This window comes from Papilio xuthus, unplaced genomic scaffold (genome assembly GCF_000836235.2).
Source record: "Papilio xuthus unplaced genomic scaffold, Pxut_1.1 DF829758.1, whole genome shotgun sequence".
In the NCBI taxonomy this organism is placed as follows: domain Eukaryota; kingdom Metazoa; phylum Arthropoda; class Insecta; order Lepidoptera; family Papilionidae; genus Papilio; species Papilio xuthus.
In genome coordinates this window covers 2847116-2872385 of record NW_013528891.1, presented here as the reverse complement: position 1 = coordinate 2872385, position 25270 = coordinate 2847116, and the positions used below count along the sequence as shown (strand labels likewise).

The 25270-nt window shown below is 32.5% G+C and overlaps 4 protein-coding genes across 7 annotated transcripts in view; 2 read left to right on the top strand and 2 right to left on the bottom strand.

Annotated features, from left to right (window-relative positions):
* Fak (protein tyrosine kinase 2 Fak) overlaps positions 1–6292 on the bottom strand; it is a 128310-nt gene extending 122018 nt beyond the window's left edge. The window contains exons 1-2 of one of the 2 annotated variants that reach the window (XM_013326393.1): positions 6161–6292; positions 4111–4146 (exon numbers count right to left, since the gene is read on the bottom strand). The gene's annotated coding sequence lies outside the window, so the exon portion shown is untranslated. The remainder of the gene's footprint in view (positions 1–4110; positions 4147–6160) is intronic. The other variant, XM_013326385.1, reaches the window with a different exon arrangement.
* A 245-nt stretch (positions 6293–6537) lies between these two features.
* On the top strand, positions 6538–10970 carry Pex13 (peroxisomal biogenesis factor 13). The gene is made up of 5 exons (XM_013314527.1): positions 6538–7112; positions 7538–7674; positions 7895–8031; positions 9646–9811; positions 10611–10970. Exons 1-5 carry the CDS (start codon positions 6748–6750, stop codon positions 10922–10924), a joined length of 1119 nt encoding a protein of 372 aa, XP_013169981.1. The 5' UTR covers positions 6538–6747; the 3' UTR covers positions 10925–10970.
* Positions 10971–12469: 1499 nt separating this feature from the next.
* On the bottom strand, positions 12470–14623 carry RpS7 (ribosomal protein S7). 2 transcript variants are annotated; one of them, NM_001312067.1, is given in 5 exon segments: positions 12470–12584; positions 12876–13023; positions 13487–13671; positions 14041–14202; positions 14568–14623. In NM_001312067.1, coding segments are annotated over 4 exon segments (573 nt in total). In that variant the 5' UTR covers positions 14568–14623; the 3' UTR covers positions 12470–12506.
* Positions 14624–14866: 243 nt separating this feature from the next.
* Gale (UDP-galactose 4'-epimerase) lies at positions 14867–22965 on the top strand. Of its 2 annotated transcripts, XM_013327255.1 has the most exons (8): positions 14867–14959; positions 15051–15144; positions 19556–19811; positions 20256–20369; positions 20568–20747; positions 21324–21437; positions 21820–21991; positions 22646–22965. In XM_013327255.1, the coding sequence occupies exons 2-8, from the start codon at positions 15128–15130 to the stop codon at positions 22879–22881; spliced, it is 1089 nt and encodes a 362-aa protein (XP_013182709.1). In that variant the 5' UTR covers positions 14867–14959; positions 15051–15127; the 3' UTR covers positions 22882–22965. The 2 variants fall into 2 exon arrangements, with proteins under 2 accessions (XP_013182709.1, XP_013182715.1); XM_013327261.1 differs by lacking the exons at positions 14867–14959; positions 15051–15144 and adding an exon at positions 16652–16797.
* Positions 22966–25270: the final 2305 nt, after the last annotated feature.

Genomic DNA, 25270 nt, shown 5'->3' with positions numbered 1-25270 from the left:
GGAGATACCTTAAAAAAAACATCCATCCATTCATCCAACCATCTAAACTTTCGCATTGATAATATTAGTAATTTTAGATATTTATTAACTAGAATTCTTTGGCGCGAATGACGTGCTTTCATTACAAAGTCCAGTGACAGAATGAATAGTGAGGGGACATAAACGTCGACATTTTAGTAAGGCTAGTGTTGGGTCAATACACTGCCACATTTTCGGATTTTATTCCTAACAGTAAGAAGTAAGATTTGACAGCAGCAAAAACTTATAATCAAAGATTTGCTGGTACAAAACACTTTATCAAAGTTTTATCACAATCACTAAATTAAATATAAACAATTTTGATTTGCTTTAACATGCACAAAAGATCACGATATGCAATATAATAGTATACGTTTCCACTGAACTGTTTCCGATAATGGCTAGGGGATTAGTCAATAACTTGCGCCATCAAGGAACTAGACTTCTCAGATAAACCTTAATGAGAACGAGGTAATAATCAATAAACTTTAGCTAAGATAATAGCTATTGATTATAGTATTTGAATAGGAAATGCATACAATAATGATTTTGAAAGCGTTTAAGATAATTTATCTGATTAATAAAAGTACAATGTTTAAATTTCAATTAAAGAATTGAAATTTAAACATTGTAATTCATGCTATAAAATAACATGGAATGATTCTACAGTCGCTGCAAAGCCTAAGTACTTTTAAACATTACAGGCTGTCGCCCGCGACTCCGTCCGCGTGTTTGTCTAAAAATGAAAAAATAACAATTAGGGGTGGACTACTGGATTCTGAGATCTACTCAAAACGCTCACAAAATCTCATAAGAATCGGTCAAGTCGTTTCGGAGGAGTATGGGAACGAAAATTGTGACACGAGAATTTTATATATATGAGATTAGTTACAATCCTTTGGCGCGATTGGCCCGCTTACAACTAAGTCCAGTGTCATAATGATTAGTGAGGAGACATAAACGTCGACATTTTAGTAAGGCTAGTGGCACAAGCCAGTACACCGGCACAGTGTCGGATTTTCTTCCCATCAGTACAATATTGAAATTTCAACAATTACCTTTAAAAAACCGAGATAATAAACAGTTTGTAGGGTATGCAGCAGCATTGCTGCTAAACGAAGCTCTATCTACCGATGTTATACACTACACTGAAGACATACGTCAAATGACAGAAATGGAGATCAAATGTGGAACAAAATAGAGCTGTCAAGTCTTAAATGTTGCCACAACTGTATTTTGTCGTATGCAACATGAATCCACGTTACCAACACAAAATGTAATATTGTTAAAACTATGCAATGATACAGATGAGTTTTTACCACAAGTGCCCGTTACGTGAGGAATGTTTCTTTCAGTGTTGCCATAACAATGGCATAACAAATTGCCGTACCGTTGTCATACAGCAGTTCTTAGCCCGAGAACTGAACGGAACTTACACCTATTGCTGGAAACTGTTATAATATTTGTAGGGTGACCATACTACACCGTGCGATTTTATTGACGAAGCATTCACAAAAAACAGATTGCCATCCCGCTCACTCTCTATCAAAAAGCTAAGATAACTATATATGTATTGTCCAGGAGTTGCATGCAAATTAGAATTCTGTTGCACGTATAATATGCATAGCTTTTTATACGAGCAGCAGAATTAAAAGAAAGTCAAATGTATCTCATGTACTCGAGACTGTTCTATATCTAATAAACAATTTGATCCTCAAATATAAACAACAAATTGTTACCACGTATGTTTAAAATAAATATCATAACTCATATCGCCCATCGCTAACTTATTAGTACAATATTAATAGCTAACTAACAATCGCAATATATCACACTATCGCCACAGGGCATAGTTTGCTGCATTCATCAAAGTCATAGAAACACTTTATTGCTACTTAATTCAATTTTACTCACCCCTTACACCCTTATTTTACTTAACTAATTTACGAAAAATATTTATATATTATACATTTTACAGAAGGCTAACTAATCCCAATGATTCAATCGCTAAAATATACAGAAAACTAAAAACTAGCACGCTACTCCATGCGCACGAAATTTAAAAAAAACTTGATAAGTTGCATATGTGTTCTTCCAGACTATGTTCTATCTATCGAGATTTGTGTAACCCTTCTGGAGGTATCTTCTAACAAACATTCATCTAAACATTAGCATTTATAATATTAGTAAGATAAAGATTGGTTTAATTTAAATTACTTATTTACTTCTGGACACCCTATCTGCAAAGATTAACCGTTACACAAACAGTTAATTAGCTCTCATAACAACAACATAGATTACATTAATTGTGTTTTGTTCGCGCCGTTCATAAAAGATTGTGCGAAACGCAAAACTGTTGCCGCGAAACAATGGGAACATGGAGTGTTTGGCCTGCCGGCTAAGTGGGCCAGCAGTTGTGAAAAACGTTCCAGCTAACGCCCTCTTTAACAGCTTTTGTAAGAGAAAAAAGGTGTTTATTTTTATATTGTCTCGACCCTTAATCTTGACAAATATCAACCTACTTTCTAAAACCTTTATTAAGGAACACTCTGACATTTAAGATAAGTGTGACTAATTTCACATGTCTTCGTCTGTTTTTAATCTTTGCTAAAACATTTTACTCTTTAATTTTATATTACCGAGAAGAAAGTTCCTTAAATAACAACCACGTGTACATATGAAGTTGAATACAAACGATCGAATGAACAGCACTTAATTTCTGCAGCATAAGTAATATGTTCCGAGATAATCGCACTAATATTATATCTTACTAATCTTACTTAATAACTAGCTGTTGCCCGCGACTCCGTCCGGGTTTATATATAAAAAACCTAATTAGTGTAGCCCACCCATCCATCCATCCACATCACATCCATATAAACATTCGCATTTATAATATTAGTGAGTAAAAGCAGCTTTTCAAGGCATAAATTCGAAAAAAAAATGAATAAGTAGTATCCTATGTCCTTCTCCTGGCTCTAAGCTACCTCCTCACCAATTTTCAGCCATATCGGTAAAGCCTTTCTTGAGTTATAAATAGTGTAGCTAACAAGTTGAAAAAAATTGGCCCAGATATAGATCTAGTCTGGAAGAAGCCATAAGTTACTATTTTTTATTTAATTCCACGCGGACGGAGTCGCGGACGTCAGTTTTTGATTTTTTTTTTGATAAAATCAAAATATAATGTCACTATGCTTGATAAATATCTAAATCTAAAAGTAAATCGATAAAATATGATGTGCAAACTGTCAGTGTATTTTGTATACAGCATTTTTTTTAAATATACTCAAATAACATAAAAAAACAACAATGTAATTGTTGTATAACTTTTTGTATCACGATTTCAAACATTAAAAAAAAGACAAAATAAAAGATCCGATAACAATCAAGACGCGCCGAATCACAACGAATCGAGTCGTCTCGGCGAAAATAAATCGATGTTGTAATAACATCGATTCATTTATTTTATCAGAATTAGTCATCGATATTGAACATCGTGGTGTCTTATGACATACGATGACTTCGTGGTATTTCATTTTAAAGAACAGGCAAATATAAAACGAATTAATTGTATTATTAATCAACATTTTTGTAAATCATATTTAATTGTTGAATTGATATAAACTTTTCGCGGAATTTAGACGCTAGCGGTACCTAGCAAGGGATCTTTTTAATTTAGGGGTGCGGCAGTGCCCACATAAGAATAATCTACTATACCGGACTTTACATTTAAAATGATTGTTTCTGCAAATAAAAAAAAATTGAAAAAAAAATCCAACATATCCTGTTAAGCTGCCACGATAGGGTGACAACCCTATTCAAAGAACAACCAACGTCATAGAAATGCTTTCACCGGGCAGCGGGACGTCTCAAATACAATAAGTGTTCCGGAAAGTGGAAAACTCCGCGTGAGTCCATAAACGTGACCAACCCAATGTATAACACTGTGGGATATTTCTGAACTATAAACTACTCATTATATTCGCAAATTCAAATATATTTTAATGCGAATAATTACGCTATTAAACCATGGTGCCAGGGTTGTCAAAAAATACAAAAAAAAATCTTTTTAAACTTTAAATATGTACTTACCAATCCACTTGGCTTGGCGATGCGATGTAACGAAATCTGAAAAAGAAAATTTTATCGATCACTATCTTTCTAATATTATGGATGGATGGATAGATAGCTCAACGGATCTTGATAACATTTGGCACACATGTAGAACATAGTCTGGGACAACACCTAGGCTACAAATTATGTTTTTTATTTATTCCGCGCGGACGCAGTCGCAGGCGACAGCTAGTTAAATAAACAGTTAAATCATAATAGATTGAGATAAAAAAAACCTGCAGTGATTTTCTGGAATAAATAACATAATATGCATTCAAAATAATTGGACACAACTGCGCTGTGATTAGTCAAAACATTGAGAATATTTACCAAACAACAATTTTTTTATCATGTGACGAAAGTTTAATACGTGCCTACTAATATAATTAAATCTATACATCAAACCCGATTACACAGACATCAAATGTTACGATGTAAACTATAAAATAAACTATCAAAGACCCGGTGGCCTATTTCATTTAACGCCTGCCCCATTTCTAACTGCATTGAAGACGCGGAAATGGAGCGAACGAAACATCCGACTGGCGCGAATCGAATACTCGATATTTTTAATTGAAATGCTGTCAATGCACATATTTACCAACAAATTCTTAGGGTATAAAGTTATATCACATTAGCTTCATAGAGGATTTTAATTAAAATTGTACTTTGGGTACACTTTCTGAATTTGTTTGTGCATAAGATTAATTGAGCCAATAATTTCCATTAATTATTCTAAATGTTATTACAATTTCAAGCCAAAATTATAGTATTGAAGGCTCTATTGCCATTAAAATGACTTAGATATGTTATTTAATTGTATATAATATCTTTAAATACATACATTTACTCCATATTAGTTTTAAATATGCTATACAATTGGTAATAATGGTGATATTCCACCTTTAAAATGACAGTTTAACGTAATGTTACCAATAGGATGCAGCTTTTAAATATGTCTGTATGAAAAAAGGTAAGTGGTAAAGCTAATTTGTTATTTTATAAAAATAGGCAGAGCTTGCCTTGTTGCAAGGATCAAGGCAATTTTTCTGTCAGTGAAACACCGCAAAATTACCTGACTGTACATGCAATATAGTATGAACACAACAGAGAAAGTGCAGTTAGACTAAAAAATATAGAATTTACGTTAATCCTATATTTTTGTAAGCCTATCCATTTATACAGACCAGTTTCAATCATCATCTTTTCCTAAAAACAAAAACTTGTGCATACAAATTGAACAAATGTTATATATGGCTTCATAATAAATTATTAGGCCATGTTTATCAAAGGCATATCTAATCAGAGTGTTCAACAATTTGTTGATAGTGATAGTGTCTTCTTATTAATATATTATCAAAACTTCTAGTCAAATATACAAAAGGTAACATCTTGAAGAAAATTAAATAAGTAACTTTTAATCCTCTGTGCAAATTCTTAATTTGTGTTATTGATCCTGAGCATCATCTCTATTAACTTATCCTACTTATATGGAGTTGAGCACAGGTTTTTTGTTAGCATTGATGTTTATTATTTCATTTCATAGAGGTGACATAATTGTATATTATTAAGAGAGTACTAAGTTAATACACATGTGATAATGTTAAGATCTTATTTTAAAATTTATATTATTATGAGTATAATAATTTATATATATATACCCTCATAATATTTTTACTTATGTAATATTATAATTAAGTCGAAAGTAACTACAAAGTTGATAGTCAGACAATAAATGTAAGTTTATCTCCTTTAGCTTTAGTGTCAACTTCGATCGACCATCTAATAAGGACCCACAACTTTAAACCGGTCGAAGAATAAGTCTGTATGACCCATAAAATGTTGGTTCATGTACGAGTTTACTAAAATAACATAGTAGTGTACTATAAACATGCAAATCCACTACATATATTGATATTAAGTAAAATAAACTATAAAACATTTTATTTGAAAACTAAAAGGTAATCGTTTTGTTCAACAATTAAAAACTTACTTTTGCGATACTAAAGCGATAAGTATGAAAACATACCTTTTGTACTGATTTGTTCACTTTATATCATACAGTAAAAATATTGCAATCACTTATAATTTAAATGAAAATAACAACAAACACAATTGAAACATTGACACCATTGATGATTGACACCCATTGACCCAAAGACAATAGAGTAGAGTTTAAAGCAGTTTTGGTAATAAATGTTGGGTAGTTAAATAAAAAGCACAAGATAGATAATCGTCTGGTAACTGGATTTTTATAGTTCGGAAACCTTAAATAGTCTTTACAAATATTTTAAAGTCTTTAAAGAATTTCCCTTCGTTTTTGCTTTCCAATGTTTCCAAATTTTTTGTATTGGTAAATGTCACTGTCAAATCTTAATTGTCAACAAAATTTTGACAGTGGTCTTTGATCTTTTGTGATGTCGTAAAGTTGACTTCTATGGTATAAAAGTGTTAAAAACATATTTTCCTTCCTTCTTCGCAGTTGCGTCAAATGTGTTTCGTGTTTGTTTATTGCAAAATATTACACCGGGAAACAGTGCTACGTTAATGCTTTTGAGATTGTCATAGCAAAGAATATTTTGTGTTTTATCCAAAACTTTTATTATTAAGCATAAAATGAGCCAACCAGTAAAAGATTTCGAAGTTAACTCTGATCCCACCTTATCAAACACTGCTCTACCTCATATAGAAGGTCCATCGTTTAGAAATCCGATGCCATCTACTTCAAATGGTAACATTGGGCCACCAGTTCTTCCACCGCGCCCTGATTTTGGAATGCAGCCCAGTTATAATATGAATCCTGGTTACTCCTATGGTATGGGTGGTATGAATGGTTCGTACGGGATGGGAGGATATGGTGGTTTTGGATATGGAGGAATGAATGGTGGTTATGGAATGGGAGGAATGGGGATAGGCATGGGTGGTCCATATGGAGGATACAATAGATATGGACCAATGTATGGTGGAGATATTGAAAGCAGGTATGCTGTTATTTTTGAACAATTTGTCTTCTACCCTTAGGATTTTACCCAATTTTCATCAAAATCTATCAGCAAATAAATATTGATTTTTTATAAAGTTTAATATGGTTCAGGTCATTATTTTGGTTCATTGCATTAATAGAATCAATTAACATAAACATACATGTATTGAGTATGTGCTAATAACTTGGTACCTTACAAAGTGTGCCTTATGAATAGAATGTTGATAATAATTTTAAGTAATGCACCAATTACCTTTAAGATCAAAATGTGGTTTTGATTTGCTTTTTATCATTGAAAATATGATTAAAATTAGTAAACTGTACTATAAAAAAGTAATAATATGTACCCTGGCAACTACTTTCTCAATTTAAAAATATAACTTGTGAAATCTTTAACATAGACAATATTTTGATTTTTTTTAGATTCATACAAATGGCAGAAGAGAATTCAAGGCCAGCATTTGATTCAATACAGAGTTTAGTAAATGCTGTTGGCAGTATTGCTATGATGTTGGAGAACACATTTTTTGCATTGACTAGCTCTTTTAGAGCTATACTGGGTAAGTAAAAATCTCCCAAAGAGAAAAAATTATGATAGAGCTATTACATGTTCCGTAATTGTTTATGTTTGTTCTAAAATTAACTATCTTTTAGTTTTTACTTTTATTTGTACTATTTCGTCAAATAATGTGGCTGTATATCTAATTTTACAGTGATATTAATTTGTTCAATGAGTTGAATTTTGGAAGGCATTTTGATTAATGATAGTTTTGTTAACAGGTGTAGCAGAAAACTTTGGCCGTCTCCGATCTTTGTTTGCACAATTCTGGTCAACATTTGCAGTTGTCCGTACTCTGAACTGGCTGGTGAGGAAATTATTGGTCATCCTTGGCATCAGAACGGAAAATGAATTCAAGGTCAGTTATCATATTACATTGAATAATATTTCCAAAAAATATGTACACTTTAAAAGTTTTTTGTCTAATGAAATTAATGCTTCTTGTTATGTCTAGATTAATTTCTATAGACAGCAATTTCATGAGATTTTCCTAAACAGACTAAATAATTTACGAACATATTAATTATTATGTCTTACTAATATTATAAATTGGAATGTTTAGATGGATGAATGGATGGAAGTTTCTTTGAAGGTATCTCTAGAATGGCTGTACATATCTTGCTGAAATTTGGTACTATTACTACTAATTAAGTTATTTTTTTAATTACGCGCGGACGGAGTCGTTAGCGACAGCTATTCAATAATGATAGAATGGTCTAATAATTAAAAATAATATGGGATTAAAATATGTTATTACATCTTCAAGGTGTACTGCACATCAGTTGTTTTTTATCTTTAATATTTTATTGCTATCATATTTGTTTATGTTCTGTTTGATAAGCTGCTGTTATATAAAATACCAAATTACACTTCGTGCGCCATTTTACGAATTTATTCTTTTAGTGTTATACTTTTTAATTGACTGTAAATATTGCAGGTGCAAAATTAATGTTCTATGATAATGCATATGTTTTATTTAAAAAGGTTTTGTTTTTTTTTTAATAAATAATTCCTATGATTATTCACAGTAAATATGTTGTATCTTTGCTTGATCATTTCTTATATTTATTTATATATTTTTAACTGATAACACTTTTCTTAACAAAACAACAGTAATTTTTGTCGTGAATATATATGTAGTTTGTATCTATATTTCATTTAAATCTGTATGAAAATATATTGCTATCTTTGTTTATTTTAAGGAAATGGATAAAGATGGCAATAAATTTTCCTATGAGTTTCTCGTCAGTTGAAACTGTGGATTAGAACGATGACCCTTAGTTGTCTATCTTACAACTGGTATTATCTTATCCATTTCCAGATAGAACTTTGCTATTGATATGTCTTATCTAATGACGTACTACGAACAAAGAGGACTGAGATTATTCGATGAAAAATTCATAATATTCCAGTCAGTGACTTATTAAATTATTTAAACTTTCGTGAGACATTATAAACTTATGTAAAAACGGCTTAAACACTCACGTATGTTCGTCCTTTGGCGGCACCGACTAGTTTTGAGCTCATCGAGAGCTTTAACAGGGTGAGGGGGGAAACAAGTAGGTGCCACCACCGGAAGAACATACGTCAGTGTTCTTCATAAACGTAGAATGAAAAATAAGAAGGCTATAATATTCTTGCATATACTAGTTACTTTCCCTTCAAAGTCCCGTTAAAATCAGTCCAGCTGTTTCGAAGATTACCTGTAATAAATACAGCCTTACAGACGGGCAGACAGACAACCAAAAATTTAAAACACGTTCTGATTAATCACCAAAATTTATGGATTATGATGTCTAATCTGCCATTTTGATCTTGTTTCTCAAGTTAATTTTATTTAGAAAAAATAATATAACACGAAAAAAAGACGAATAGATTTAGTAAAACGGATCTTAATTTTTTTTAATCTGTTATATTCTAGCGATATTTGACACATTCCTAAAATCCGTTATTTTCGTTTCCTGTTTTCCAGGCGTGGGCGGACGCAGTGGCTGCGACACAGTCGGGCACGGCAACTGCGGAGCAAAAGGCCAAGGGTTCCAGCTGGCCAATACTATTGTTCTTCGGAGTTATAGCGGCAGCCCCATACATTGTACTAAGAATGCTCAATGGATTATCTTCTAGCATTAATGAGAGATGTAAGTATATGACACTTAAGTTGTACACAGTAGTTAGGGTAAGGCCAGACGGCGCGAGCGCCCAGGGCGCCGCTGGCACCAGTGCCGGATATAAAAGGGCGTCTGTGGGCCTTCTAACATGTAAGAAAAGTGGGCGCCGCAAAATGTCGCCAAGGGTGCTGGATATGGTAAAACCCGCCCTATTTCTGTATAGAGATAACCTTGAGTGCAAAATGAAAATTTGGCTTTTATCTATTTATCATTTAAAGAACATTGAATTAAAAATATAACCTTAAAATTTATTCATCACACGAATAGGAAGGTTTTATTTCTTTGCTAAATAATTAACAATTTAATTAATATGTTTTATCTTACATATAAGTAGATATTTGGTTTGCAATTCGCATTATAATCTGTTCATAATGTGACGTCATTGGGTTTGTCCTTGTTTTTGTTAAATAGCACCACAAAGACTTCTATACTTTTATAATTTTTTTACACTAAAATTAAGATTAAGATTCAATATTCGGTCATATTCATATGATATTTGATTGAAATTTAATACTTGATTTTTTTTTATGTCTATCTGCAGATATTTATACTAGCAGTCGCCCGCGACTGCGTTCGCACGAAATTAAAAAAAAAACATAATAAGTTTATGTGTTTATCCAGACTATGTTCTAAATACATGCCAAATTTCAGCTGTATCCATGTAGCCATTCTGGAGATATCCCTAAACATCCATCCATCCCAACATTCGTATTTATAATATTAGTAATAGTGATAGCTGAAATTAGTGAATTGTATATATTTATTTCAGTGAATGATCCAACATCATGGCAGAATCCACTCCGTGCCATTGCCCAATACGATTTTCAAGCAACATCACCACAGGAGATCAGTTTCAGTGCCAACCAAGTCCTGATCCTTGCGCCACAACATTTGCAAGGGAATCTCTGGAACTCTGGCTGGCTGATGGCTACCGCAGACAGACAATTTGCAGGACTTGTCCCTGTTAATTATATTAAAGTTATTAGACCTAACAACGGCGAAGTAACTCATAACGATACTGTAGAAAAACCAATAGAATCAAATCCGGAAGATTTAGATAAAATATTTAAACAAGAGTTGTGAATGCATTTTGTGACTTGATACTTTGAATATAAAGTCGATTTTTCAATATTGGTGTCTTGAACATGACTAGATTGGCCATAGACAATAAGTGTACGTCAAACTTTTTTTTATTAAAATATGTTTAGACTACAGAGTTATAAGGTTCTGACAGAATTGACTAAAATATATTTACCATATTTTTTTCAGATATGTATGAGTTTTTGCGAATGATTTATAATTTGCTTACAATGGAATAGGTTTTTTTTTCTTGGTTAAATATGGTAATTTCATGCATTATTATGTTGGTTATAAAGTGAAAATTTAATCAGTATGAAATCGTAAGTCAGTGTTCTACATCATCATCAGCTCACTATACGTTCCCACCCAGGGGCTCGGAGCCTACCCTAAGTTAAGGGTGATTAGGCCATAGTCAACAGTGTTCTACAACTATGCCAAATTTCAGCAAGATCGTTTGAGCCGTTCTGTAGATACCTTCAAACATCCATCCATCTAAACATTTGCATTTATAATATTATTATGATAAATCATGTACTGTGTATACAATATAGCTACATTTTAGACGATGGTTGTTTATTAGTGAGTTAAAAAAAAATTGACATGTGTCACAGAAATTATAAAACTTTTTATATTGCTGATGAAAAATTCGTATAGACAGAGAGTAAATAAATGTATAAAATAATTTTTAGTCCTAGATTAAATAAATTATGGTCTTTTTTACCACTATTTTATATTTTTTGGGATTGTTTAGTTATTTATAGGGTTATTCGAAGAAGTTGCAATTTTTATTAAATGTTATAAAATTATGAGAAAACGAATAAATTTTATTTGTAAAATGGGAATAAGATGTTGCATTTAAACGGCTTATTAGTTAAGTTTCTTTATAGAATGAAATCAAAGTAAACAGCTCTCATATCAATTTTGAATGTGCCAATATTTGAGAAATCACAACATGGTTAACAATAGTGTATAAAATTATAATTGTAAATATATGACAATTTTAGTCTATTTAATTTTTATTAATTGCAATAACAATCTAGAAATTCACTTATCAACTTTGTCCTAGAGTCTGCACAGCATGTACTCTTCCATTCATTCATTCCCATCGTACTATCCCATCAATCTATCTATACTTTCTCGAGTCCTTCAAAAGGTGAATACACCCTAAAACATTTCTATGTAATGTAACATTCTTACGATTGATAGCAAGTACAGTCTGCAAATAATGTGTGGTTCTTGAAAGGTTCATAGACTAGAACATGTGGTGTTGTATCTGGCAAGCGAGTCTCAACTGCTCATGAGATGTGAGAAGAGAAAATACTGTCACTCGATACTGACGATAAGACAGTAAGATATGTAAGTAACATATGTAAATAAGGAAGTAAAATATAGGATATATGTGTACTGGTGACCCCTACATGATATGAACATGCAACCTTCTGATTTGGAGTCAGAGTGACTCATTGTTCTCTCATTCCTAGTAAATACTGTAGTATATACTCACCTTAAGCCCATCCACATTCGTGAATATAAATAAAAGCCAAAAGGTAAGGTTTTAGTTTTATTGTAAATTTAGTCCTTAAGTTTACAAGTAGGGTTCCGGGAACTCGAAGGTGACTTCGCGACCCGTCAACTTCTTGTATACTGACTGGAAAGTATCCACCTGTTAAGAAAGATTCATTGTTTATTATAACATTTTGAAAGTTCCAAAATGGTGGCTTAATTTACAAGATTATATTCTTTTATTTATATGTCACTTCAAACCAATAGAAAAATTAAACAGAAGAAATTTCATTACATGAGAGCCTTTTTCATATTTATTTTCTGAAAAAACAAAGGAATTAAAGCAAAATATCTTGTCTATGGTAAACAAAGCTTAAGACTTTTTTGGAACTTTATGTGCATTAGCTTTGTATCCCTTTATTATTAGTAGTATTAAAAACATTACAATTACCTTATGTTCAATTGTGGTCTGCTGGTTCTTGTCGAGGTGCACTTTGATGAGCTGTGAGCCGTCCAGCTTGACTCGGATGCGCTTGCCAACAATCTCTGCAGGGAACACTAGATCCTCAAGGATGGCGTCATACACAGATGTCAGCGTTCTGAAAGTAGACAAAAACATGAAATATGTTTTAAAATAATAAGCTATATTTATTTACTGATGCTTTTCCCGCTAGTAATTAAATGTTGAAGTAAAATAATTTTTTTTATTATATTATATGATAATTAGTTCTTTACACATAAGGTAGAAAATGAGTAAGTGCCAACCTGATTCAGTAAATTGTCAAAAGGTCATTTTTTCAAGCCATATTACTAATAAGCTGTCTCTATGTTGTCTCCCCTAAATGTATAGTTTTGTTTTACACATTTCATCCAAAATTGAAATATTTCTTTAACAAATTTGACAAAAAGATTGTTTATAGGCACTTAACACTTGTATTTGTACCAATGAAAAGTATTCAATTCTTGGACATAATTGCATTCTTTTGTTTAAAAAAGAATTTCTCTTCTTTTCTTTCATATTAAAGAGTTGTAAAGACTCATTAAGGTCAAATTAATGGTTACCTTGATCGTGGCCTCTTCTGTTTGTTAGCAACGCGAGTCTTGTGACTGGGTTTGGGTAAGATCTTGCGGTCTCCAATGAACACAACATGTTTACCACTGAACTTCTTCTCCAGCTCACGGACAAGACGGATCTGGATCTTCTGGAAGGCCTTCAGTTTGGGCATCGGCACATAGATGATGATTGACTGAAAGTTTTCAAAAATAACAATATTTAATAGGAATATTTTTGATAAAAGTACATTAGACAATTGTATTATTATTCTAGATAGTAATATGTTTCAAAGTACTTATAATTACTTTTAATTATTGAATGTCTTAAATAGATGCAATTCAGTAGTTAAAGCATTTCAAGCTGTTCTCTAACCAAATCTATACTGTAAATATTATCTAAATGTATATAACTACTTTTGATATAATTGAACATTGAGTATTATAAAAATCATCTCTTACATGTTAAGAAAATAGCTAAGGTTAGGAAATGAAATATGTAACTTACAACTCCATTATACTGAAGAAAACTTTTTTAAAGCTGTTTGATATTTGAAGCTATTTACCTTTTTGTTATGTAGTTCAATTTCCTTAGCCTTGGTTATGTATAGCTCCCGAAGTTGAGCCTTGAGGTCTGAGTTTGTTTCCAACTCAACTAGCGCCTGCGAGATCGATGTCTCGAAGGAGTCAGCCTCCGCGGCATTCGGTTTGATGATTTTCGTACTCATCTGTAAAGCACAATCACTGAATGTATCCTTCTCGTCGAGTATTTTAGGTTAAGAAACTTTTAACACTTTTATCCTTGCAAATACAGCAAGTGTCACCACGATAACATATTTATTCTATTCCTTTATATAAAGAGCAATTATATTATAAGCAATCACAGAATTTAGAAATCCTTAGAAACAACAACAACGTTGAAGAATGATAGGTTGGAAGTCACCGAGTTTTATCTAATTAATCATTACCGTAAATGGATAAAACTATCAGTACATAAACTTCTCAATTCATTAAAAACTACAATATACATGTATTTATTTAACTATTAGATTATTTTCATAAATATAACTTAAAAACCCGAAGATTTCACTACCTTGAGAACTGAGCGGGAGCGAAAGAGACAGAAACAGAGAAACTGTCATGTCAACTGAACAGTGTGCACAGATAGAAAAATTACCCTCCAATACTTTAAAACATAGTCATTAAATAGTAAATGGTTTTTGAACGTTTTTTACTTTTTAGGTTCTCTTAAAATAAATATATTTTTTAATTTAGTTAAATTATGCGTGAAAATTTGTAAACACAAGCATTTATTTTAAAGCGATTATTTAACGGTATTCAAATAGCAACACTTCAAAAGCACAGAAAATAAAATTTAAAACCAAAACAACATTGCAAAAGAACAATTATTTAAAACATAATTATGGCTAAATAGTAATAGTAAGAGGTGTATGAAAGAAGAATCACATTTATTTTAGTAATACGGTAATCATTTAATATCAACTTCATATTTTTTAAACAACTCTGAGGGTATTTTAATATACTATCATGATATTACTTCACAAAATATTTTCAGTACCATACTGTGTATAATATAAACAAACCTTGAATCAATTTATATTGCTGGCACTTGCGTCATCAGCTATTGAAACAATGAAGCCGGAGAATATGTAAGTCAATTTTTATTTTATAAAACTTGTTTTCAATTTAACTCATACATTATTTTTATTTTTTTCCAAATAAGTAAAACATAGGGTAGTAAGTTCTTTCAGCAGATTCAAAGTAATCAAATCTTGTTGAAAAACGTATCACTTCTTGATTTTTAACACAAAATAAACAAAAGGGTGACAGTATTTATATTCTTAACTAAGGTACTAGATTTGTAGAGTAAATGTGAATGTAATTTCACTTTATTTTCTCAGTAACTATGACATTCAGAGTCATTTGTTAGCTACTAAGGGCATCCCCTAGTATAGATTTATTTTAAGATCAAGGTATAAGTAACAGCAGTCTATCATGCACATCATGTTTTTGCTTGAAAAAAAGTTATAGCAAGTGTTTTCGAACATAAGGTTTGCTGTAAAAATTCTTAAAGGAAATTTACAAAAATTAATTATTAAAAGGAGTCAATTTTAATTTGAAATATATATTTTATTTTTCTTTATTCTTATGTATATTTAGTTTGTAGATTATCTTATAGTTCCTCTGTTATATAAATTCAAGATTTTCTGTTCAAATCACATCACTTTGATTATATGTTTTATAAAACCAAGTTTAGTATACTATGAAGAAAATTGTTATCCTTTATTACGGTATTCATTAGATCATTGATTGAGTTCTATGAGTTTCCGGACCTAACATATTGTGATATTTTATAAGGTAAATGTCTAAACAGGACATGCTTGGACTTAAAACATAATCGGTTTGAAAACTCCATTGTATATTTTATGTGCCGTAAACCAGTTACATAGTATTTCAGGAATTTAAGCTCTAAACTTTTCAGATTTCAGTGCGCTAAAATCCCTTAAGATATAAGAGGTTAATTATACTGAAGCAGTATTTACTTAATGTATTAAAAACAGAAAAAAATATGATTTTAGGCTGCATTTTGTTAATGTTTGATGTGAAGACTATTATGTGTTGATAGTTGTAAGTAAAATACAATTTAATATCGATCAATCAAGGATTACTGTACATATGTCATATTCTAATCAAATATTACAAAATATATGGCACTCAACAACTTGTGATACTAGCCGTGATAAGGAAATCAGCAAGTAATAATAGGAGCGCAAGTGTGTAGGGACACCATGTTCTTTACAACAGCGGGAAAAACTTTTTTTTTTTTAAAAATGTGTTTATTATTTCAAGATGAAATACCAAAGACACATCTTTTCTTATACTCTTCTTTCCTTAAGGACTAGCCTGTGCGATTTTTAGTTCTGCGTTTTCATCATTTATACAAGACACAAATTGCAAGAAAATAAAAGATTAAAATGTCTCATCCGTCTCTCTGTATTAAAAGAAGCAAAGCATAGCTCTCTTCTAAATCCAATCGAACCAAATGGAATTTAGCCGACTAATCATTCTAGCGATAGATATGTTAAGTAGAAAAAAATATTTATCGAAATTAAAAATTACTTTCTTACAATTTTGGTCACCCTACATGGGACACAATTCGATAACTCAACAGTGAGCTGGCAGACTTGGTCACAACCATGCGTGTCAATTAAATTCTATTGTTAAATTATTTTAAATTCCGAACACTTTTTTTTAATTTTTTTTGTGAACAGGAAGTCTTTATCAACTGCCAGAGATATCTCGTAAGTTTTATTTTTTTAATTTAGAAATTAGATTCATAAAGACGTCTGCGTTGAATATTTTTTAGTTTAATTTAGATAACATTAATCCTAAATGATTAATGCCTAATTCTTTTATGACTTTATTTGACTTTTCGCTACTAAACTGAATACTTAAATTTCACTTTTCATGTAACAACATCGTGTTGAGATTAATCTGAAGTGGCAATACAATTACACTTGAGAATGTTACAACGTAAGGTCAATATATTGATATGATAGCATCTCTCGTTCATTGACGCAACTGTGTAATAATTTAACAGTATTGAGAGAGATTTAAGAAACTAATCTGGCCCGTTTGGCAAAAGGTGACCTCTCATTGGGCCAGTTAAATATGTGGGACTATATTAATTTGTTTTGTTAGCAAACGGAAAATGTGTTACGCGTTTTACTATTGTTCTGCCAATCAACAATGTCAGTGACGATACTAAGCGAATCGTTATTGTTACCCAGAATCGATAATGTATGTATGTTTCTCGGGAAAATTTAATTTTAGTAAAGTCGCCATTATAGTAAGATTCTCGTCGGTCTCGATGCAATCTACTAAAGATATGGGATAAGGCCATCTAAACTCTCTCGTTGGCCAACTTAGACTATAACAGTGGTAGAGCCCGCTTTAACATCTTCGCACGAATTGGCCCGGCTCTCCCGGTGAAATACCACGACCCCACAGAAGACGGGCGTGAAGTGGAAGCTATTCCGCGTTTCGTCTGATGAGTGTGCGTCCCGGAGGCCTAATTTAGTTCTCTTTCCCTTCCCAACCTCTTTCTTATAAGGAAAGGATGGGAAGTGTAAGTGGACTTTCTGGACGTGAAGATGCGTAGAAAGGGAAAATATTTTCTATCTGTGCACCCTCTCCTCCGTCGATTAAAGGTAGGCAACGCATATGCAATTGCGTATGTCCATGGCCAACGGTCACTTCGCTATTTCAGCGATTTTAGATGACCGCTCGCTCGTTTGCCACCTTGTGATATAAAAAAAAACTCAAAGCTATTGGATTTTCAAATGGTTTTTACCTAACGATAGTTTTTCATGATTGAGGAAAGCAGGTCCTTTATAATTATTAACAATATTGAAATGTCTTTAATCTTACTAATATTATAAATGCGAATGTTTAGAGGGATGTACAACATAGTCTGGAAAAACATATAGGTTACTTATTAGGTTTTTTTAGTCTGCGCAGAGGGAGTCGCGAAAGCTAGTATGATGATATTGTATGTTATCTAACATAATTAATACATTAAAATGTTATGTATTCGAATTATCAATATTACAATATCTATGTGTATTTTCTTCGCATATATTTTTATACATTTTGAGTTTTGGCCTAATGGATTGTCTATGTTAATTGTTATCGTAAATATTCAATTTAAATGTTAAAAAGTTTTTTTCCATTGATATACGTACGTTGTACGTGTCTGAAAGCAAATTTTCTTTTTTGAAGAAAAGCAAAAAACAAACCTAAAAAAACTAAGTTAAAAATTATTTTATAGTCATCGTATATTTTTTTATTAAATTGTATGTATAGTATACAAAATGAACATAAGGATTAAAACAAGTTATCTGTGTTTTGTTAAAAAGGACAGGGATGACGATTTTATACAGATTTCGATCATAGAAACCGACGATCAAACGTGGAGAATAAACCTATCTTTTACGAACAACTCTATGCAGGTACACATTGAGCTTAGCTGTGACTCGGTTCACTGATCTGCACACTTGTGAGCTGTGAACTGATCTGTAGGTCATAAATTATAGTTATGCCATGTAACACAAAAGTGACATGCATCATTTACCCATTCAATAGAAACGCCAGGTACATAATCACGTGTTTGTGACACGTGTTAACAATAATGTTTACGGAAAACATTAAGATTTTTTTTTTAATTGTGTAAATCTTCTATAGAAAAATGGTTATGTATTCGTATAAATGCCAATCCATTTAAAGGTAAATGCCCCAATTGACTACTACAATAACGTCAATTGAAATGAACTAGCTTTGATATTTATGTCTTATGTAGGACATAAATCATTTGACTAACATCTTTTTAAACTTTTAAAAGTAACAAACAATTGTGTTACGTCCTGTTGCGACATTGTCGGCTTGAAAATAAAAAAAACATAAACTAAGTAAATTGGGGCCAGCGATAAAGTCGGAGCGGTTGTTGGGGGGCCACAGGTCTGTGAATCTCATAACGAGGGAACCGTAGAAATCTCGCCCAGGGCGGTAGTAGAGCGATAACAGTTATTTTACTAAGACACCACAGCGTTATTTTAGACTGTAATCTATCTAAATGCCATTCATCCATTCTGCGTTCTGGAGTAATGTGGCAACAAATATCCATCCATCCATACATTTGCATTTATAATATACTACCAGTCGTCCGCGTCTCCGTCCGAGCGGAATTAAAAAAAATTATAAGTGTCCTTCCAAACTACGTTCTATATGTATGCCAAATTTCATCAAGATCCGTTCAGCCGTTCCAGAGATACCCTCAAACAAACATCCATCTACCCATCAAAAAGTTTAGACGTTATTATATAGTATCCTTTGGCGCGAATGGCGCGCTTTCGTTACCAACTCAAGTGTCAGATTGATTAGTGGAGGGGCATAAACGTCGACATTTTAGTAAGGCTAGTGTTGCGCCAGTACACCAGCACAGTGTTGGATTTTCTTCCTAACAGTAGGAAGTAATAATTAGTGAGATTTTGTTTGTTTCAGCGTTATAATGAAACCAGGAATCTTAGTAACTGGTGGTGCTGGGTACGTGGGATCACATACAGTCGCGGCTCTCCTCGAGAGACCTAACACAGATATAGACGTCGTTGTAGTGGACAATCTCTCAAACGCGTACAAATCTGAAGGACAGAAGAAACCAGAAGCAATTAGCATTATAGAAGAATTGACGGGGAAGACGATACATTTCTATGATGTTGATATCAGAGATGCGAATGCTTTACGTGAAGTTTTTGAAAAGGTAAGATTTAGTATTACATCAGACAATAATACAAAGGTAGGGTTATGATACGTGTAATTTTACCAAAGGACGAACAGCTTTTGTTTTATAAGAGAAGGGGGCAAACGAGCTTCGGGAACACCGAAGTGTTCCCGATGCGTTACTGGTCTTTGACAAGGTGATACGCTCGCTTCTTGTAGGATCCTAAGTCTTAGGTGCTGGGAAATACCGCCGAGAACAGGCCATTCCACAAAGTGATTGTGCGAGGCAGAGAGTTACGCGAAAATCGCATGGTTGTTGATTCCTTGCTCATCGAGATGGTGGAGATGGAACCAGATGGTCTGTCGCGTTCTCCGATGACGGAACTCTGCAGCAGGAATTGTTCCAAATAATTCTTCAGTGATAGCCGTAAAGTATTAATCCGATAATGTCACCATGACGTTATTATGTGTTTTTAAATTCCAGCACGACATAACCTGCGTGATTCACTTCGCGGCGCTGAAGGCAGTGGGTGAATCTGTGCAGAAGCCGCTCGAGTACTACCAGGCTAACATAACTGGCACATGTACACTATTCGACGTAAGACAATGTTAATAATCGGCTACTAAAAGTACAGATTTACGTCCTAAATAATAATTAAAATAGTATTGTACTTTTCAATAAGTTTGACTTTTTGAATTCATATTTCTTACTTTTTACGCCCCTACTCTTAAAAATGTTTTATGCGCAAATCCTTCGAAATTCCGAACCGCTAAGTTTGATTTTCCCTATTATAAGGTAATGCGTGAATTCGGCGTCTACAAGTTGGTGTATAGCTCATCTTGCACGGTCTATGGGGAACCGGAGTCATTGCCGCTGGGTGAAGGCCATCCCACAGGACGCGGTCTCGCCAGCCCATACGGCAAGTCAAAGTACTTCTGCGAGGAGATCATGAAAGATATCTGCAGGAGTGATAGGGTAAGTCAATGGAAACGTTGAACCTTGCAAAAACAAATTATTATCAATGTTTTTACCTTACTAAGACCTTTCCTTTTAGCAAAAACACTTGGGTTTATCTTGTAAGGTTAAGCTAATTCTTACGTAATGTGTAAAGATAAAAATATTTTTTATTTATGTATGGTAAACCTTCAGTCACTTAAAAAACAACTTGATCTTGTAATGTCAAGAAGAGTCAAACATACTGATAGCTGCCATAGTAACTAGCTGTTACCCGTGACTCCGTATGCGCGGAATTATTATAAAAAAAGTATAATGAGTAGTAGTAGCCTATGTGTTCTTTCAGACTGTGTCAAGCATGTGTAAGCATGCAAAATTTCATCGAGATCCGTGCAGCCATTTTGGAGATACCTTCAAACAAACATCCATCCATTCATCTAATCATTCGCATTTATAATATTAGTAAGATGTAACATAGGGTGTTGTCATGGTGGGTAAAGTGTCATATATAAAATTACTTCAAATAAGGTCATATTGATGATAGCTGCATCCCCCTCTAGACTTAGCCTAGGTTAACATCTGGCTTCTGTCGTACAGAAATGGTCAGTGATATCTCTGCGATACTTCAACCCTGTGGGCGCACATCGCAGCGGTCGTATCGGGGAGGACCCCGCCGGTATACCCAACAATCTCATGCCATTCATCGCTAAGGTAAGATACACGACTCATACAAACAACTCCTCATACAAATATTTATTGGATACTACCTTGACTACTACCATTTCAAGACCAAGATAAATCCGTTCAGCCGTTATCGAGTTTTAGCGAGACTAACGAACAGCAATTGATTTTTATATATATTGATATAAAAAAACTAACTATCCCCGCAACTTCTTCCAGATTATGTTCTACATCTGTGCCAAATTTTACCAAGTTCTATTCTGGAGACCGTTCTGGAGATACCTTGTAACAAACATCCATCCATCTAAATATTCACATTTATAAAAATAGTTCGAAATAAGATAAAAAAAGACAAATTTCAATAGCGATTTTTATAAAATTAGTAGCGCCATCTATTATGTTTTGGTGTCAGGTGGCTGTGGGTCGTTTGAAAGAACTTCAGGTGTTTGGTTCTGACTATCCTACAATAGACGGTACTGGTGTTAGAGACTACATCCACGTGGAGGACCTCGCGGATGGTCATGTGAAGGCCATCAAACTCTTCAGTCAATCAGGATTTAATGGCTTTCATGCTGTTAACTTGGGTATGATATTTTCTTTGTCATATATTTATTTGTGTATTCAGCTTAACAATGGTAGAGCCCGCTTCAAAAACTTCGCACGAATTGTACCGGCTCGCCCGGTGAAATACCACGACCACACAGAAGACAAGCGTCAAGTGGAAGCTATTCCAACTACAGTCTGATGAGTGTGCAACCCGGAGACCTAATTTAGTCCTCTTTCCCTTCCCACCCTTTTTCTTATAAGGAAAGGATGGGAAGTGGAAGTCGACTTTCCGGATGAGAGGATGTATGGAAAGGGAAAATGTTTTATTTCTGTGCATCCTCTCCTCCGTCGATTAAAGGTAGGCAGCGCATATGCAATTCCGTATGTCCATGGGCAACGGTCACTTCGCTATTCCAGGTGGACGCTCGCTCGTTTGCCACCTTATGATATAAAAAAATCCATCCAGTGTGATTGTTATATAGAAATAATTAATATTAATCTAAGCTATACGACTTTTTTTTATAATTTTTTTTTTCAAAAAGTGAACTTCATTTAAAAAAATTACAACTATAGTTTTAAAAATGGTTCAATTTAAAGTAATTTTTTTTCAATGTTATATTACTGATTGGTTTAATATTAGTGTTTTTTTTAATATACGAAGTATTAGAGATGACAAATGATTCTATGTGCAGGCACAGGCACTGGTTACTCAGTGTTACAGATGGTGAAAGCATTTGAAGAAGCCAGCGGCAAGAAAATACCTTATAAAATAGTTGGCAGGCGCGAGGGAGATATCGCCGCTAACTACGCGGACGTCTCGCTCTCGCACAGGATGCTCGGCTGGCGTGCGACAAGGACGCTGCGAGACATGTGCGCTGATACTTGGCGTTGGCAAAGCAACCACCCAGACGGGTATAAATCTACATAAATATATCTAAATATTTTTATAGATGTCTTTAGAGCAGGGATTTTAAAAGTGATCCAGGATTCTTAAGAGTCGTGTACTGTAGATGAAAAAAAAATAAGAGTTCAAAAATTGAAGTTTACTAGAAAAAAAGATTAAGAATTTCTGCTTTAAAGAGTACTAGTAACTCAAATTATAATTCCAATAGTCTATGGTATGTGTTTTATCTATGATTATACTCTATGACATATTCTTTGACGTCAAAGAGTAGAACTTATAGACTTACTTAATTTCTTTTTAATTAATCTGTAAATGTCTTAAAGCCATTAGTTATTTTGTAATTTAATTTTTAACAATGTTCCTACTGAGTTGCCATGTTTTTTTCAATTTACCAAATACAACAATTGATATTTAATTTTTATATAAACAACGTATAAAGTTTTGATAATGTATTTATTGGTTTTGTTAACTTTAATGAAATATGACTTAGGTCCACTAACCTCTATATAAGGATTGTTCTTTGCTAGTATTTGACAACTTTTGCTTAATTCCAATTTAAAGGCACCTGTTAAAGTTTCTGACATCTCTATTAGTTCCAAACCTAACCACCAATCGCAACCGACAGCGCCAAAATGGCGAAAATCAAATAAGCACAAAATATCATGGTTATAGCCTGTCCATATGTAGAGGTCAGTCCTTTGGCGTTTGTTAAATCAAATTGTTTATTTTATTTATTAATTTAAAAATAAATTTTTGCAATATGAAAGCCAAAAATATACCAAAGCCTTCAGTGAGCTATGAAATATTTTAGTTTTTAAGTTCTTTATTAATTAATTAATTTCTGTTATTGCATTTAAAAGTTTGGACTTTAATGTCTATTATTTTTTTAATTATTAATGTTTACATAAATTATATATTTACTAGTTGAGATGTCTTCAATGTTTTTATCTTCAAATAAAATTAACATGGGGTGACATGTTTTTGCACAAGTATTTCGACAGTGGAAACACCGACGATGTTTGTTACTGATTCAAAATTTGTAAGTAAATTGTAAAAAAAAATCGAAATTTTTATTCCAAAAAATATCATTCCTATTTTTTATATTTTTATTAATTGTCGTAATTTATTTAAAAGGTGCTGCTTTTTTTTCTAAATATATTGTTTGAATAAATGTAATTTATTAAAAAAAATAACCATTTGGTTTTTATTTACATTAGCTAATAAAATATTTAATGAAAAAAAAACACAAACTTCATAATTATTAACGTAATAATTTTAATCTGATATAAAAAAAAATAAAACAAAATTTTGTTACGGTATTTTTATATTGTCTAAAATTACAAATCTGTTTTTATAATTTCCATAATTATTACAAACTAATTTGAAGTGAATCTATTTCAGCACATTTCATTGCTTCAGCTCGCGTCTAAATATATTCTGATTTACATTTTTACAACTATCATTAAAAACAAAGGGAAGGTAAGATGTATGCGGAGGGCAGCAGATTCTTTTACCATGGGAGTTCTCTATTAAACACATACAACAAATATATAGTTATCTCGTTCACTCTCTTTCAAAAAAAAACAGAGATGACGCTATTTTTGTTATTTTGTCGTCTAGAGAACTTCGTACATGCTGCGCAGATGACCTTGAAGAACCAAAAATAATGAAACATTCTATATACTCTTATTTCAGTACTGGTCACAAATTATTAGGTTACATTCTATGTATATTCTTTATTAAAAAAAAAAAAACAAAGAAAAAAGGGGAAATTGTTGCTGAATGTTAACAAAATTAGCATAATATAACTAAAAAAAAATAATGCTTACTACTAATACAGGATGTTTCTAAATATAAATCGGTAATTTTTATATTTTTTCAAACACCTGTATAAACTAACTTATAATTGCACCTACAAGAGTAGACAAGTAGAAAATTATACCAAATAAAAAAAACTTAGACAAACATTCGAAAAAAAAATTAAATTAGATCTCGACTAAACGCAAAAAAAAATATTAAAAAAATTTAATTTACATCGCAAAGTGCCGAAAGTTAAAAAAAAAACCACACACACAAGATTCATACATACTGGAAGATCATTCAATACAATTTCTTGGTCAGAATGTACGATGTTCAATGTTATACAAAACTTTATGATTTTTTTAACGTCCAGAAAATTCCAATTGAATCGAACACCGACATTTACATAGTGAGAAAAAAAATACATAAAAATTAGACATTTCTTTACATAAACACTGCTTAGTGTTACTTTAAGAAGGTAATTATTGCTAATTCATTACTTAGCTCTAAACATCAACGACTTACTGCTAAGTCAACTGAGCCACACCTTACACAAATCGACACATCCAACGAAAAAAGTTACATCTCACAAGATGTGGCTCTTTTCAATGAA

What these genes read in the sequence shown, in the direction of transcription:
- Pex13 (XM_013314527.1), top strand. Translation starts at nt 6,748, where the DNA reads ATGAGCCAACCAGTAAAAGATTTCGAAGTTAACTCTGATCCCACCTTA. An exon ending in GAACGGAAAATGAATTCAAG is followed by an intron (nt 8,032 to 9,645) that starts GTCAGTTATCAT and finishes CCTGTTTTCCAG; the next exon opens with GCGTGGGCGGACGCAGTGGC. An exon ending in TTCTAGCATTAATGAGAGAT is followed by an intron (nt 9,812 to 10,610) that starts GTAAGTATATGA and finishes TATTTATTTCAG; the next exon opens with TGAATGATCCAACATCATGG.
- Gale (XM_013327255.1), top strand. An exon ending in ATATCTGCAGGAGTGATAGG is followed by an intron (nt 20,748 to 21,323) that starts GTAAGTCAATGG and finishes TCTGTCGTACAG; the next exon opens with AAATGGTCAGTGATATCTCT. An exon ending in TCATGCCATTCATCGCTAAG is followed by an intron (nt 21,438 to 21,819) that starts GTAAGATACACG and finishes TTTTGGTGTCAG; the next exon opens with GTGGCTGTGGGTCGTTTGAA.
- RpS7 (XM_013305831.1), bottom strand. Translation starts at nt 14,202, where the DNA reads ATGAGTACGAAAATCATCAAACCGAATGCCGCGGAGGCTGACTCCTTC. An exon ending in TTGAACTACATAACAAAAAG is followed by an intron (nt 13,672 to 14,040) that starts GTAAATAGCTTC and finishes GAAAACTTTCAG; the next exon opens with TCAATCATCATCTATGTGCC. An exon ending in CAGAAGAGGCCACGATCAAG is followed by an intron (nt 13,024 to 13,486) that starts GTAACCATTAAT and finishes GTCTACTTTCAG; the next exon opens with AACGCTGACATCTGTGTATG.